Here is an 18232-nt window from a genome sequence, read left to right as displayed (position 1 = left end):
GTCTCAATAAAAAGACAATCTGGGCTGGATCTGGGCCCACCGTATTCTTCAATGGACAGGACCCCAACAGAAACATGACACAGCAGGTATTATTTGGGGGTGGATCATTCTTAGCACTGTAGTGACACTGATGTAGTAGTGGTGTGTAAGTGTATGTTGTGCTGGTACGAGTGGATCAGACACAGCACTGCTGCTGGAGGTGTTTTTTTTTTTTTTAATCTTTACCCAGTTTTTTCCCCAATTAAGTTTCTTCCAATTCCACCCACTAGTTAGGACTCCCCAGTCACATGATACTACCAACGCTAGGAGGGTGAAGGCTAGCACAGGCTTCCTCCGACACGTGTGAGGCACCACTGCATCTTTTCGAACTCACGCAACGTCATTGGACAGCTGTATGCGCTCGGAGGAAAGGACCAATTGCCAGATCTGTTACATCAGGTAACAGATACCTGCGCTGACCAGCATCATGTTGAATGATGAGGGGGAAGGGGGGGGCATCCTCTCCGCCCAGAGGGCAAGGCTCTATTGGACTCCTGGCTACGGATGGCTGTAGCATCACCAGGGTTCGAATTTGCAATCTCCTGATGATAGGGGCACCATTTAGATGGTTGCGCCACTCGGGATGTCTTGCTGCTGAAGTTGTGAACACCTCAGTGTCCCTACTGGACTGAGAATAGTCCACCAACCAAAAATATCCAGCCAACAGTGTCCTGTGACCACTGAAGAAGGACTAGAGGATGAACAACACAAAGTATGCAGCAACAAATGAACCACTGTCTCTAATTTTACATCTGCAAGGTGGACCAACAAGATACACTATATTGCCAAAAGTATTCGCTCGTCTGCCTTCACAGGCACATGAAATTGAGTGAAATCCTATTCTTAATCCATAGGGTTTAATATGATGTCGGCCCACCCTTTGCAGCTGTAACAGCTTCAACTCTTCTGGGAAGGCTTGTGAAGGCTAGGAGTGTGTTTACGGGAGTTTTGACCGTTCTTCCAGATGTGCATTTGTGAGGTCAGACACTGATGTTGGGAGAGAAGGCCTGGCTCACAGTCTCCGCTCTAATTCATCCCAAAGGTGTTCTATCGGGTTGAGTTCAGGACTCTGTGCAGGCCAGTCAAGTTCTTCCACACCAAACTCGCTCATCCATGTCTTTATGGACCTTGCTTTGTGCACTGGTGCGCAGTCATGTTGGAACAGGAAGGGGCCGTCCCCAAACTGTTCCCACAAAGTTGGGAAAAAACAACCCCTGAAAAACAACCCCACACCAAACTTTACACTCAGCACAATGAAGTACCGTTCTGGCATCCGCCAAACCCAGAGTCATGCATCAGATTGCCAGACAAAGAAGCTGATTCATCAATCCAGAACACGTCTCCACTCCTCTACAGTCTGATCCTGCTCTGTCATTTTACGTGGCCGACCACTTCATGGCTGAGTTGCTGTCGTTCCCAATCGCTTCCACTTTGTTATAATACCACTGACAGTTGACTGTGGAATATTTAGTTGCGAGGAAATTTCACGAATGGACTTTCACAGGTGCACAGGTGGCGTCCGATCACGGTACCACGCTGGAATTGACTGAGCTCCTGAAAGCGACTCATTCTTTCACTATTTGCAGAAGCAGTCTGCAGGCCTATGTGCTTGGTTTTATCCATGGAAGTGATTGGAACACCCGAAGTGATTGGGTGAGTGAATACGTTTGGAAATATAATATAGGTATGTCTAATAGTGAGTGGACACAGTGTTTAAAAACTCCAGCAGCACTGCTGTGTCTGATCCTCTCACACCTCTAACACACACTAATACACCACCACCACATCAATGTCACTGCAATGCTGAGACTGATCCACCACCCAAATAACACCTGCTCTGTGGTGCTCTGTGGGGGTCCTGACTTCCAAAGAACAGAGTAAAATGAGGCTAACAACATATGCAGAGAAACATATGGACTACAGTCTGTAATTGTAGAACTACAAAGTGTACCTATAGAGTACCTAGAGCTCATAAAATAGAAAAAGGAGGTGTCCCTAATGGCTGGTTGGTGTTAATGTAAACTGTTGTTTACCATACTACATGAATCTCTTTTATGAAAAAAAAAAGCGAGGGAAGTTAAGTTCTTCCTGATATATGCCAAAAATGCCCTATTCTGCAGCCCCAGGAGCAGGAGGAAATCTACTTCAAACACTTCTAAGCATCATGACAGCAGCAGGACTCACATGTACTCTCTGTGTGCTGAGTGCACAGCTGCTGCATTGCTGTAGCGCCACAGCACGATGATGGAGGACAGCACGTCTAGGGTGGCATCAAACTGGAAACAGACGAAATAGTGTTTACTAACAGTCACAGCCATCAAACCAGCCATTTGGTAGCAGCAACAAGAGAACAGCGTACTTACAGCAAAGCCAAACGCTGAGGCACTGCTTCTCATCGCCGAAACAGCTGCAATACACACAGGAGAGAGAAAAGCAGTTATTTTTCATGTTCGGGTTTGGTGCAATAAAAGTCACATATTCATACTTTATCTTTGAACTTGAATTTAGTCATTGTTATCATGATAAATTACACAATGCCACAAAAATGATTTTCTGAGCATATCATGGACATCATCAGTTCTTTAACAACAACAAACAATTATTAGTCTTGCTTAACTGGATCTAGGGCAGTGCAGTATTTGAAATGGTGAATAAAAACAATCATATTCATTCAGTTTTTGACAGTATTTTTATAAAAGTGGCACTAATTCTATGTTCTAACTTATCAAACCTCTTGCAGTATTGTAATATTATATTTTTATCATGCTTAGTTGCCACTTCATTAGACAACCACCTTTTACCTCCGCATTGCTTGTTTAAAATGAAAGACGGTTAAAAACGGATGTACAGCCGCCTTAGACATCATCTATCCCTTCATCAGTTCATCGGTTTCTGACCACAGATTCACTGTAGGCTGGATATTTTTGGATGGGGGACCTCTCTCAACCAAGCAGTGGCACTAAGTTTGTATTTAACTGCCAAATTAAACTTAAGTGAATAACTGAAATGTTGTTAAAAAAATCTAAAAGCAATCTCGATCATCTCGATGTAGGAGAATAAAACTCATGAAGACACTTACGAAACACAGGTTTTTGAAGAAAACTTTAAAATTGAGGAAGTCATTTCTATTTTGTTCAATTTTATGAATATGTTTTACAACAAAAGAGCGTGGAGACCATCTTATTTGTGTCATTTAGTCATAAATGTCATTTAACTTATTTATGTCATTCAGTTTTTTTTGGCCATTTTATTCTATATTTGCAGTTACTATGAGGCCTTTTTTCAAAGCATAAAAATGCGTGGATGGAAACCTGGCTACTGTCTGATACCTGTCACTGTCACTGCTGTGCGGAAATTGACTCACTACCCAAATAATATCTGGTCATGTGGTCAGACACTGTCAAAGGATCAATGGGCTAGAAAGCTGACACATTGTACAAGACAACCGATGAGTTTCAGTCTATAATTGTAAACTTTTCAATTTCGGTGGACTAAGAATGGTAGAGCTCATTAAGTGGCCAGTGAGTGGAAGTATAAGACAGGTGTTTCTACTAGTGGCCAGTGAGTGTATTATGCTATAAAATCTGGTCCTTGAGCACTTTCTCTGCTCACAACACACCAGACTCAACTCATCGCACTCATTAATGAGCCCTTCATGAAATTAGAATGCAGGGCAGCTCCAGGGCAGGCGTGAGGAACCCTGCCTGAAGATCAATAGAGAATTTCACCTTGTCGACGAACATGAGTGTATAGAGTGCACTCATAAAACAAGATGGTTCTTCAAGGGTTCTTTAGTAAAGGGAACTGTTCTATTTAGAACCATTTCAGGCTTAAATGGCTCTTTGCATGGTGAAATGGTTCTTCAGATTGATGGAGAATGTGCTGACCTTTTTTGAAAATGGTTCTATATAGCACCAAAAGGCTCTGCTAGTGTTACAAGCTTGACATCGTAATAATAGAAGAAGCCTTCTGGTGATATATAGAACCCTTTATAAAAAGGTCAGCATGTTCTCCATTAATCTGAAGAACGTTTTCACCATGCAAAGAACCATTTTTATACTCTCTTTACTAAAGAACCCTTGAAGAACCATCTTTTTATGAGAGTTTAATGTATTTAATGAAGCTGGTTAAATTACCTTCACACTTCACACACACACACACACACACACACACACACACACATTTCCTAATGCGCTTATACTTCTGGGTCGCAGGGAGAGCTGGAGCCTATCCCAGCGGTCACTGGGCGGAAGGCAGGATACACCCTGGACAGGTCGCCAGTCCATTGCAGGGCAGACAGACACACAGACCCTTCACACTTCAGTATTTGATATTTATAATCTTCCTTTACTTGTTGGCTACATTAGCTTTGTAACTGTAGTGCAGAACTAAAGTAACAAACTTAAGACACACAGCACAGCTGACTGTTCTTAGCTGACTGTTCACATTTAGGATGAAAATGGTGTGAACATAATTTTTTTAATTGGTCTTTAAGGCTTCTTTGCCGGTCCTCTAGGAGAGCATGCTGTTGGTATTAACATGGATAGCTGTGCATCCACACTGTATGAACAAACAGAGGTGGTAATAGACTCCAGGTGGATGGGCAATGTCCTGCTGTCAGCAATTTGCTCTGTCCGATGCACCTGAGCTGCAGCGTGGCCTATGGCCAGCTATCGACCCCAATACTGACCCCAGTGCTCTGTTCTGCTACCGCCCAGAAAGTACATCTGTCAGCATGACTGAGAGCTGATCACGGATACGTTTAACGTGACAGCTTGGCCCTATAAAATTGTCTAAAATGTCTTTGTATGCCGTAGCATTAATGTTACCCTTCAGTGAAACTAAGGGGCAGAGCCCAAACCCTGGCAAACAGCCCCAGACCATTATTCCTCCTCCACCAAACTTTACTGTTGGCACTACGCATTACGACAGGCAGGTTCCACCAAACCCAGCTTGATTCATCGCTCCACAGAACACATTTTCACTTTTACACCTCTCCAGCCAACACCTAACACACAGGCGATTTTTATGTGCTTCAGTACGCAGCCGCCCTGCTCTGCGAATTTGCAGAGCTGCTATTTAGAGCTGCTGTTGCACCCATTTCACAACAATAGCACTTACAGATCTAGCAGAGCATTAATTTCACAAACGTAAATGTGGCAAAGGTGACATCCTATGAGAGTACCACATATAAAGTCACTGAGTTCACTATTATGACCCATTCTAGTGCCAGTGTTTGTCTATGGAGAATGCACAGCTACCTGCTTGATTATATACAGCTCTTATATACAGCTCTTAGTAATAGGTGTGGCTAAAACACCCAAACTCAATGATTACAAGGGGTGTCCAAACATTTTTGGCACCAGAAAACATATAAGGTTAAAGAACACAAAAGGTTCTTTGATGGATTAATCCAGAGACTGGATTCCAGTCTCTCTGTGTTTGCCTTTACCCTCCTAGCACTGGTGGCATCGTGTGATTGCAGGAGGCCTAACTAGTCGGTCGAATTAGACATGATTAAATTGGGGAGAAAATTGCATATCCTCATACATATCCTCATGAAAATGAATGTACAGATGGAGGGTGCTGATCTTAAAACAGATCTTCGGCCACATTCTTCCTGTGATCTCAGTGTTTTCATTGGAACACACAGCTGCGCAAAATCATGAATGCTTCTTTTCTATTTAATTATGGATGACTTTAATTAATATGTCGCATTTAGTTGTATGAAATCATGCACAGCAGGTTTTTTAGATAAACAGCTCTACTTATCAAATGAATGCTCTGGGGAATGATATTTATATAGGCAATACAAACAGAACTCCCTGCAGCACTCATACGTAGTGACTCAACTGCAGCTCATGAGTATGAAGCGCAATAGTCAATGTTCAGTGTATTTGACTTGAGTAGTGTTGCAATCTCCATCTCTGAGTGTGTGTGTGTGTGTGTATTTGAACCTGGTTGCTTTGTGTGCTTTGAGTTGATCAGATAGCCACACTGTTAAAAATGAAGCTGTCAAAAAAGGTTCTTTGGATCGATGTGACATGGTGTTTTTCCATTGGGCAGTACAGCACAGTGCAGTATAGTACAGTAACAAATCCAAATCCAGAGCTACTCATACCCTGGTTAAGTACTTATGTGCGTTTCAAGTGGAAAAGAAGTGTGAATGTAGGCATAGATTTATTTAGCTTTTGTGGTCACATGGTCCTAAAACAGTCCTGATAACTAAAATCAGAACAGTTTTCAAAAATAACACATGAAGGAGCATATTTGGGTTATGTTGCCTTGAGGCAACATTGTTTAACAGTGTAAATAAATGAGTGTTATACAGGACTCTGGATTTTTTATTTAAATATTTGGAATGAAACTGAGTAACTACACAATTTTTTTATCTTTAAATACTTTTAAAAAACTGATAATAATCACATTTCATGCTGTTTTCAAAGAAATCATGATACAACATTGTGGGGTAATATAAGAGTAAAATTATGATAAAACATGTGAAACTAATCTAATTAATTCTTTTAAATTGCATTTTCTAAACAAAACTAATGATACAATAACTAATGATACAATGATCCAATGTTCTCTGACGTGGCTGCTGGCTAAATCCATTTCACTGTGCACAATGTTGCTTCAAGACAACCAGCATACTTCAGAATTGTTCCATAACATAAACAATATCTATATCTTCTTCTTCTTCTTTCGGCTGCTCCCTTTAGGGGTCGCCACAGCGGATCATCTGCCTCCATCTTGCCCTATCCACTGCCTCCTCTACTTTCACACCAACCATCTCCATGTCCACCTTCACTACATCCATAAACCTTCTCTGAGGTCTACCTCTTCTCCTTCTGCCCGGCAGCTCCATCTCCAACATTCTTTGCCCAATATATCCACTATTCCTCCTCAACACATGTCCAAACCATCTCAACCTGGCCTCTCTGGCTTTATCTCCAAACTGCTCCACCTTCACTGTCATATAAACAATATCTATATGATATTAAATTTTACACAGAAGAAATCCAAATCCACTTCACACTCAAACAGATATGAATATATTTTTGGACAAAGAATAGTAGCAACAGTTCAGTAACAGACAAACCTATTTTGGCTCCCTAAAGAACCTTTCAGTATATGATTCTAAAGAACCATTTTTATAAATTAGATGTGCAAGTCTGAAGAGCTTTTTTTATTTTATTTTATTTAAAGAACCTAGCCTAAAGGTTTTACCTAGACCTGTATATCCAAGCTGTTAAGGATCCTTTTGAGGAGTTGGAACCGCACACATTTAAACATCCCTAGTCAAATGACATGTTTCGTTGATTTTCTACATGAAAATAACAAGTCCTCTATAGAGAAAACTTATATCTGCCATTTTTCTGCCAATTTTAGTGCATTTCAATAAAACAGTTTTTCAACCAGAATGCTGCAGTGACATTCACAGCTTTTTTTTTTTATTATTTTAACAGTTCCTGTTTGATTTGATTTAGTGATCTAATAGATGCTGGTACACTAAGTGCAGAACCTGCCAGGCTGTTTATCATCAAGTTCTTTGCTTACTGGTGCACATGCTGGATCTAGTGCCAGTAGTGGGACCGACTTGAATTGGGGTAATGATGTTAAAGTGAATGTGATTTGGTAATCATATTTTCTTACTGTACCATGATGCATGGTTATATACGAGCCTGTCTGCAGGGACCATGGCCACTTCCTATTTCACCAATTATGTCAAAAACTTGATGGCAAAATGCTAGAGAGCCCTAAGAGTGAGTCCTAAAGGAACTGAACTAAACAGCTTAAAACAAAAAGTTAAACTTTCTAGTGTGAGCTGAGAGACAACATTAACACAACAAAGTTTAATCCTCACTGGCTAGCTGACTATGCAGATGCAAACTGTGTTAAAAACAGCATGTACCCTATTACTATGTGAAGTGTTTGAGGAGATTACTGTCACATGTGAAATTCAAATTTATGTTCTTTAAAAAAATGTTACATCTGATATGTCAACGCTGCAAGACGGTGATGACTGATGGCTTTTTTTCTCAGCTCCTCTCCCGACTGCCAACAATCAGAGAAGGGACTGACTGACAAGAGGAGAAACAAGTCATCTTGAACAAGCCCCTTCTCTGATTGCGTCCTACTGGAATGACCATGTTGCAGAACGGGATGCAGTAAATCATTAAGATGGCTCTGACTGCAAACTGGAATATTGGGACTGAGTAGTACATCATCCAGGTATCTTAGTGCATTGCAAACTCACATACTGCATACTACTTTCAGGCACAATCAGTACACGAGCAGTGTGTAGTATGGGGGGGGGCAACATAGCAAGAACATAACATCACATTACCTGTTCATATGCTATGCATCAAAATTAGGTTTTCCTGAGGTTTTATAAGTTGGATACAAATGGAAAAAAGAACCAAAAACATTGGCACTTATTTATTTATTTTTCGTTTTAACTCAGTGGTTCACACACTGTATTTCACTAAATCCTAAACAGGACTACTTATGATGACTTTTGTAATGAAACTGTCACGATTGGCCCCTCCCAGTCCTGTCCATGTGCATCTGTTTACATGTCCATGTGCTTTCTTTGTTTTGATTCCTAGTCCAGCCCCCTTGTTTCTGAACTGTGTTTCAACCTGTGTCCTGTTATACCTAGTTAGCCCTCATGTATTTAAGCCCTGCATTTGCCCCTTGTCGTCGTTGGTCTTTGTTTGATTGTGCTTGATGTATTATATGGTTCAAAGTGTTTTGTTAAGTGTTTGGTTCTCTGTGTTCTAGTCTGTTTTGTTGTATTGTTATATCCGTCCCACCTTATCTCTGTGTTGGCTTGTTGAACCTGGACTGTTATGACCACGACCCTGGATTTGCCCCCGAATAAATCTCGCTTTTCTCAGAACATGCGTCCACCTCATCGCTCCACGTTACAGAAACATGCAGTTTTTTCACATCACATTTTATATCAACATTTAAACAGTATATTTTGATGAATCTTGCTTAATATGACCAGGATTATGAAATAACAATGTATAAAAGCACGTAATGCTGAGTCTCAGGGAGAATTATGTATTAGAATAAAAATTAAATAATTCGGTCAGTAATAAACACACATTTATTATGCATGTGTGTGTGTGTGTGTGTTTGACAGTCATTCTGTGGAATCTGGAGGGAATTTGGCTTGAACTATCAGCTGTCTGATCAGTAATGAGGCCAGCCAGTGTTTACAACACATAGACACACACACACATGAATGCTTTTATCCAGGATGAGGACTCAAGTATACACACACGCATGCACACACAGAGGCTTTTATCCACGATGTGGATCAAATGAATACACACACAAACACACACAGATTGTCCAGGGGCTCCTAACCTCAGACTGCACCCTATTTTTAAGGTGAAAAATATTTTGTCACACACCCACAACTCACCCTCCACCCCTCCACCTTTTCCTCCCCCTGCCCCTGTGAGCCACCCCACACTCACCAGCACACACATTATACAAATGACAGAAATAATAAAACAGTAAGGCCATAATTATAATCCCATTACAACAATAATCCCATTTCACCCCTCGCCCCTACCATCTAGCCACGTCTAGGGTTAAAGTGTCCCAATTTTTGTTGAGATAGATGGGTAGGGTGAAGTGTTAGTGCTACATGACCCTCTAAATGAAGGTTTTTCATGGAGACTCACTCCAAACAGAGTTATGAGAAGAAAAACCGGCAAGACAGCTGTGCGAGTGGCCAAAGAAACACACAAATGTATTTTCTCCGCTGATAAAATACGATAACCATTGCATTATATTAGTTTAATGTCGTATCAATGTATTATTGGTCGCTTTCTTCATAACAAGCACAAAAAATCGCTAATAGCATGCTAATGTCTCGGTAGCTAGCTAGCTAATTTTTCCGTTCCACCTTAAATAGTCCAGCGGTATTGATGCCTGAAGCGCCAGAATGTAACTGCTGTACCATTTGAGGTGGAACGGGAAAATTCAAACAAGAAGCTTGTCAAAAGCTGACTTATTAGCTTCATATCAGCAAATTATTAGGAGTGGGTGATGATAAATAATTACACTCCTCTTTGAAAGCATATGATGCCCAAAATGTAACTAAAGCCCAACAGGGAGGAGCTGAACTCTACCCTCCTCTTTTTTTTTTTTTTGGAGGGCTGTCCCATTTCATAGGGCAAGATATCCACCACTACCCCTTGTAAGCCCCCAGTTCCACTCGAAAAGGGATTAGGGGTAGTCTCCTTACTTAATGGGATGACTGGGCCTGCACTTCTTAGCTAGCACTTCAAAACAAACCACAAGTCTTTAGCCTTGCACTGCGAAAGCATTTCAAGTTTAGCACTTAATCTATCTTTTAGTTCCCTCCTTCAGCAACAAGATGAAAATCCACGGTCACACCGGATTGCCACCTCGCTATTTTCTTCACAGTGGTGGACAACAGTGAGCCGATTACGAGCCTTGCTGATTTGTGGTGGTTTTGGAAGGAACCACTTGTTCAAGTGAATTGACTCCTTCAACAGGCAGATTTCAGCATGACCACAGCTTTGTGGTCACGACCACTGTATCTCTCATTTGATGTGCATTTCAGTACTGAATCTTGAGACTGTACCTTCACTATGGGTGAGACACATATCAACAAGCTGATTGATCAGCGCTTGTGTCAGTCTTATGTGCATTTTGTTGTCTCTTGCCAGATTGTAGCACATTCTGATCAAGCGTGTGATGTGTGTTCCATGTCAAGCTTCTAACGACAGAAGAACCCTTTTTGGTGCTCTGTAGAACCACATACAACACATTCTCCATCAATCTGAAAAAAACATTTCACCATGCAAACAACCACTTAACCATGAACTCATGGTTCTAAATAAAACCATTGCTTTTACTGAAGACCCTTTAAGAACCATCTTTTTTAAGTGTGTACAAGAACAATATTGGACATCAGCATTGGCTATTTCCTATACTGGTGCATTCCTACTTAAGCGTTTCCATTTTTTCCAATCCAAAGCTACAAAACATGACAGAGATTTGAAAATGTACCTTTAAAGTTTCTAATGAAAATCTAAAAAGTGATATTAGACAGTGGACAGATATAATGTGCCTACAGCTGACTAGACTGATAGATATTTACTGAGTCATTATGTTTGCCACACACTTGCAATGTAAAATAGAGCAAATATAATTAAACTAAACTGCAACAAGAAGTTCAACAACAAGTTTCTCCATAAACTCGCTTCACATTTCTAAGAAGTGTCTAGTGAGACATAGACAGTTTTATTCTATTCTACAGAGCTGACAGGAACTGAACCTAATTTGCATTTTTTTTGCAAGATTTCAGTTATTTTCATATTTAATTCTACAGCTGGATGAAAACCTGGCTAATGACACTCTCTCTGTACTTCTGCAGAGCCTGAATTCTTCCAACAGACCAACATGAGACATGAATAAAAAGGCCACTGATGCCAGACATAAAAGACACCCTGAATATATCATCTGAGTCTGGACTTTCATGGAGACATTTCAAACTTTTCTGGATCTATGATATTGGTTTAACATTTCAAACCAATCTCGGCAAGCGCTTTTACCACAAATATGTCAGCAAAAGCTTCTTCCCAATGAAACAGAGAGGAAAACAGTGTTTTACTGCAGATTGCAGTGGAGCAGTTCCCTGACTTCATAATGACTTGATCCAATTCAGGATGAACCATTTCATCAGGAAATCTGACACTGTTTTAATTCATTTTGTTCATTTTTGTCATTTGTAATTATTTGCAAAAATACACTGATTAGACAAACGTGACCACACAACAATGAAATATAAACATTTTATTTGAAGCTACACTATGTAAGTTCTGGGGATTTGGACCTCTCTGGTGTAAATGTGTAAACTGCACACAATGTGCAGAACGTTTTGTAATGTCAGTTGTTCTTCTGAACCCTTCCCGAGTGGATAGATCTCATGATCGTACCTTACTTTAGTGTTCCCGGTCAAAATTGACCGGTCTGCTCTTAAATTAGCACAAAAAACATTTTTCACCACCATATTTTTATTCAACATCCTTTACCTGTGAACAACGTCTCAAAGTAGTGTTTAACCTGAATTTATAGGATTAGACATAAAATAACTGCAGTGAAAATACAAATAGAGTGAGTGAGTTGGGGGGGGTGTGTATGAGGATGTTTTCTGTCTGATGGATGAATATAGTCTGGATACATTCATTTCCTATGGCGGTCCCTTTTGACCGGGAACACCACAGATTGATTAAACACTCAAAATTCAATGAAAGAGGTGATCATCACTTTTATATGTTCAGTGCACAGTGTGGAGGATATCATAAGGCCTTGAGGCAATCAGATGTAAAACACAATATTTATGAGTGTTTTAAGTTGTAAATCGGTCAATCGGATTTGACCCGAACACGACAGGAAGGTTAAAAGTGTATTCAAAGACACTTCAGTCAAAACTTGGTGAAGGATGTGTCTTCTGCAGCAATGAACTGTTTTCACAGGCAGTGGTTTTCAGAAGTGTTCCTGACCCCATGCAGTGATTTCCTCTACAGAATCATGTTTGTTTTTAATGCAGTGCCGCCTGAGAGCCCAAAGATCATGGCCAGCAAATACTGGTTTTCAGCCTTGTCCCTTGCATACAGACATTTCTCCAGATTCTCTGAATCGTTTAAAGTTATTATGTAGCACAGATGATGACAAGCAAAAGTTCTTTGCTCTTTTAAGTTGAGAAACGTTATTCTTGAATTGTTGCAGTATTTGCCTGCGCATTCTCCCACAGAAAGGTCATGTTACTGACCTGTTGCCAATCAACCACCAGGTGTTTTTTTTTTTTTAGTACTACACAAGTTTACCAGCCATTTGTGCCCCATCCCAACATTTCGGAATGTATTTCAAAAACATTGATATGTTGTCTTTGAGCTATTTTCAATGAAAGGGTTCTAATTATTTGCATATCATTGCATTTTGTTTTTATTTATATTTTGCACAGTGTCCCAACTTTTTTGAAAATGGGGTTGTACAAAAAATACTGAATTAAAATAATCAGCAAAAAATCCACGTACCTCAGATCTAGTCGATCAGCCAGGATACGGTTGATGTCCAAATTTTGCTTTCTTAGTTTAGTGTTGAAGCAACAAGGCTAACATTGTTAAGGTACACTAGAAGTAAATAGTCACCCAAATCTTTTTTGTCAATACATCCCCAAAACTTCTCTCAATCCACTAAAACCATATTCAGCTCTTCATTAAAGCTGTGAAGACCCGGCTAGTTTGCAGCACATGTTTTTAACATTATCAATTTCTTAGTTCCGCCACAACTAAAGTTGCCGTACTGTAATAATAAAATAGAAGCAAATGCTGCAAGCTTAGAAGCAAACAGAGGTAGTAAGTGTGTTTTCCAGCTAAAAGGTATGCAGGTGTGGCTATGCTACTAATGTTAGCTGAGATAAAAAAAAACAATTAGAATTTGCCTGTTTATCTTAAACAATTTACATTCACACTTTTCTCTGTGTCAATTTTAAGACTTGTCTGTTTACTATCACTATGCAATAAGGGAATGATGGAGGTCCTGAAGCGATGTGGTATTTAGAGAATATGCATGGAGGCTATTCTGTCTGCATTCTGCACACACCACACAGCAAAACACATTGAAATCAACTGAATAAACTGAAACAGAAAACCAATTAAAAACAAAACTCCTTGATTTATGGCCTTTATCAAATGAATCACTATTTTGTCCTACATATTCATTTCTCAATAGTTCTACTAGGCTTAAAACAGCTTCCCCAACCACAAGTATCCCAGAGGTTCTCAATCCCAGAATCACAGGGGTTGCCAATCTTAGTATCACAGAAATTCTCAATCCCAGTATCACAGAGTGCTCAATACCAGTATCACAGAGGTTTCCAATCCCGGTGACACAGGGATCCCCAATCCCTGTATTACAGAAATTCTCAAACCAGGTATCACAGGGGTTCCTAATCCCAGTATCACAGGGGTTCCTAATTCCAGTATCACAGAGTTTCCTAATCCTAATATCACAGGGGGTTCTTAATCCCAGCATAATCCCTGTATCACAGAGGTTTCCCAATTGCAATATCACAGGCATTTCCAATGCCAGTATCACAGGGGTCCTCAATCCCAATATCACAAGGGATCCTAATCCCAGTACTACAGAGGATTCCAGTCCGAGTATCACAGGGGTTCCCAATCTCTGTATCACAGGGGTTCCCAATCCCAGTGTCACAGGGGTTTCCAATGCCAACGTTGATGACCTTATGCTCTTCACATTTTTTGTACTGTGTTTAGTTGAGTTGAATCAGCTGTGCTTGATGAGACACAAAAAAGCGGACAATGTGGGGACCCATACTGCATCCCAGCATGCAGATCTGACAAACAGTATTTCAGCATATTTCAGTGACAAATAATAGAACAAAATCTGTTACTGCAGAAGAACAAAAAATATATACAGAGTATGTATCAGAAAATACACTATATTGGTAAAAGTATTCACACATCTGCCTTCACACGCATATCAACTTAAGTGGCTTCCCATTCTTAATCCATAGGGTTTAATATGATGTCTGCCCACCCTTTGCAGCTATACCTGCTTCAACTCTTCTGGGAAGGCTTTCTACAAGGTTTAGGAGTGTGTTGATGGGAATTTTTGACCATTCTCCCAGAAGCACATTTGTGAGGTCAGACACTGATGTTGCAGGCCGGGCAAGTTCTTCCACGCCAAACTCACTCATCCATGTCTTTATGGACCTTGGTGCGCAGTCATGTTGGAACGCTGGTGCGCAGTCATGTTGGAACAGGAAGGGGCCGCCCCCAAACTGTTCCCACAAAGTTGATAGCATGAAATTGTCCAAAACCTCTTGGTCTGCTGAAGTATTAAGAGTTCCTTTCACTGGAACTAAGGAGCCCAGCCCAACTCCTGAAAAACAACCCCACACCATAATCCCCCCTCCACCAAACTCCACCACTTGGCACAATGCAGTTAGACACGTACCGTTCTCCTGGTAACCGCCAAACACAGACTCATCCATCGGCTTGCCAGACGTAGAAGCGTGATTTGTCACTCCAGAGAACACGTCTCCACTGCTCTAGAGTCCAGTGGCAGCTCTTTACACCACTACATTCAACGCTTTGCATTGCGCTTGGTGATGTAAGGCTTGGATGCAGCTGCTCGGCCTTGGAAACTCATTCCATGAAGCTCTCTATGCTGTTCTTGAACTAATCTGAAGGCCAAATGAAGTTTGGAGGTCTGTAGCGATTGACTCTGCAGAAAGTTGGTGACCTCTGCGCACTATGCGCCTCAGCATCCGCTGACCAAGCTCTGTCAGTTTACGTGGCCGACCACTTTGTGGCTGAGTTGCTATCGTTCCTAATTGCTTCCACTTTGTTATAATACCACTGACAGTTGACTGTGGAACATTTAGTAGCAAGGAATTTTCATGACTGGACTTGTTGCACATGTGGCATCCTATCACAGCACCATGCTGGAATTCACAGAGCTCCTGAGAGTGACCCATTCTTTCATAAATGTATGTAGTCTGCATGCCTAGGTGCTTGGTTTTATACACCTGTGGTACATATAGTGTACATGGCATTATTCTTGTTAATAAATATTTTTAAGCGTGATTTGCAAGCCATATTGATATATGAGACTATGGTAACTCTTTTTTGCCTAGTCTTTGTTTGAAGTGCTAAATGTAGGCTTTGTTCTCCCGACATTGTCCCCTCACTTGTCAAACTACATTTGCACCGCCGCCTACTATGGATTTGTGGTCTGCAGAGTTGCGTCACTCTCTCTGTTCACTGTCTGCTGACACGTGTGGTGCAGTGGCCTGTAGCCAGGATTCCTGTAAATATAATCCTGTATTTATCTATGTGTCTGTACTATACTACAGTCCTCTTTGGGGGTAGGGGTTATTTTACAAATAATGCCTTAAAAATTTAATGTTAAATTTGACTGAAACAACCATCTTTAGTGTGCAGCTCACGTTTATCTCTCCTAACACATGCTAAAGTATGGTTAATGGTTAGGGATTTCAGAGTATATTGACCACTGTTGCTACTTTCCAAACTCAGTGGAATGCTAATTATGTTGAAAAAGAACAAGATACGATCAGATGACAGCACGAATAGAGCGCCGTTCCACCAATCAGACTTTATGGTCACAACTAGTTTCATCCATATCAGTCATGTTGTTACTGCGCTCACACTGAACTGGCTGACAGACAGAACAAGAGTTCCATCTGTCTGTCCATCTCTCAGTTCACTGAACAATACTGGCAGCCAAGCAGTGGACTACATTTCCAGACCCAACCTCACTGACTGCAGACAAAATAAAGAATTCATTCTACTTCATTCATTAGTTACACGGTTAAGTGGGTCAACTGTGTTTAAATGCTCTTCATCTCCATGCTCTCCCTACTACTCTCTCTCTTTCCGTCCCTTTCTCTCCTCTTCATAAACTCTGCCTTAGGTTTGCTGTATATTCTGGGCTGTAGACTGTGTAACTGTGTTAGGGCCCAAAAGTCAAGTCAAAATTTATTTATATAGTGCTTCTTACAACGGGCGCTGTTGCAAAGCAGCTTTACAGAAAAATCTGGGTCCAAGTCCCCATGGGCAAGCCACTGGTGACAGTGGCAAGGAAAAACTTGCCAAGAGTAAGAGGTAGAAACCTTGAGAGTAACCAACCTTCAAAAGGGGAAACCCGTCCTCCTGTGGTTGACATGGGATAGCAAACAATAGCACAAGAGCACCCCTTTTCAAAGTAGCCATGAAAAAACTCTTTTGGAGGTCCCTTAGTTTTAGTCCTATCAATCAATCAATCAATCAATCAACCTTTATTTAGTCTAGAACATTGAGGGTGCCCCCCATTTACAATGTTGCCGAGTATGCATTTTTTTCCTTAATAACGCTAATTATTAAGGATATGTCGGTCAGTCGTACATATGTTATGTATGTGGCAGTCGTACATGATTTTTAGTGATCAACTTTTTATTACATTTTACAACAGAGCTTAGGGAAGGTAGGGACAGTCTGCCAGTGACATACACTTGTGCTCACAGCCCAACACCGTGCAGGACGCTTGGCATTTACCAGAGAACACCAGGATTGGCAAATTCGCCACTGGCGCCCTGTGTTCTTCACAGATGAAAGCAGGTTCACACTGAGCACATGTGACAGACGTGACAGAGTCTGGAGACGCCGTGGAGAGCGATCTGCTGCCTGCAACATCCTTCAGCATGACGGTTTGGCGGTGAGTCAGTAATGGTGTGGAGTGGCATTTCTTTGGAGGGCTGCACAGCCCTCCATGTGCTCGCCAGAGGTAGCCTGTCTGCCATTAGGTACCGGGATGAGATTCTCAGACCCCTTGTGAGGCCATATGCTGGTGCGGTTGGCCCTGGGTTCCTCCTAATGCAGGACAATGCTAGACCTCATGTGGCTGGAGTGTGTTAGCAGTTCCTGCAAGATGAAGGCATTGAAGCTATGGACTGGCCCGCCCGTTCCCCGGACCTGAATCCGATTGAGCACATCTGGGACATCATGTCTCACTCCATCCACCAACACCACGTTGCACCACAGACTGTCCAGGAGTTGACAGATGTTTTAGTCCAGGTCTGGGAGGAGATCCCTCAGGAGACCATCCACCACCTCATCAGGAGCATGCCCAGGCGTTGTAGGAAGGTCATACAGGCACGTGGAGGCCACACACAATACTGAGCCTCATTCTGACTTGTTTTAAGGACATCAAAGTTGGATCAGCCTGTCGTGTGTTTTTCCACTTTAATTTTGTGTGTGACTCCAAATCCAGGCCTCCATTGGATAATAAATTTGATTTCCATTGATGGTTTTTGTGTGATTTTGTTGTCAGCACATTCAACTTTGTACAGAACAAAGTATTCAATGAGAATATTTCATTCATTCAGATTTAGGATGTGTTATTTGAGTGTTCCCTTTATTTTTTTGAGCAGTGTATATTCAATTGAATACATTACAAAGACAAGATATTTAATGTTCAAACAGTTTTTTGCAAATGATTTTGAATTTGATGCCTGCAACACATTCCAAAGAAGTTGGGACAGGGGCAACAAAAGACTGGGAAAGTTGAGGAATGCTCAAAAAACACCTGTTTGGAACATTCCATAGGTGAA

General features: G+C 41.2%; 1 protein-coding gene across 1 annotated transcript in view; it reads right to left on the bottom strand.

Moving 5' to 3' along the window:
* Positions 1 to 18232, bottom strand: part of tmem163b (transmembrane protein 163b) — an 83933-nt gene that overhangs the window by 37374 nt on the left and 28327 nt on the right. Inside the window, exons 3-4 of the mRNA XM_017694626.2 lie at positions 2403 to 2446; positions 2224 to 2315 (exon numbers count right to left, since the gene is read on the bottom strand). Coding sequence (XP_017550115.1) covers positions 2224 to 2315; positions 2403 to 2446 — 136 coding nt within the window. The remainder of the gene's footprint in view (positions 1 to 2223; positions 2316 to 2402; positions 2447 to 18232) is intronic.

This window comes from Pygocentrus nattereri, chromosome 25, assembly GCF_015220715.1.
Source record: "Pygocentrus nattereri isolate fPygNat1 chromosome 25, fPygNat1.pri, whole genome shotgun sequence".
In the NCBI taxonomy this organism is placed as follows: domain Eukaryota; kingdom Metazoa; phylum Chordata; class Actinopteri; order Characiformes; family Serrasalmidae; genus Pygocentrus; species Pygocentrus nattereri.
This window is presented reverse-complemented; position numbering and strand designations above follow the sequence as displayed.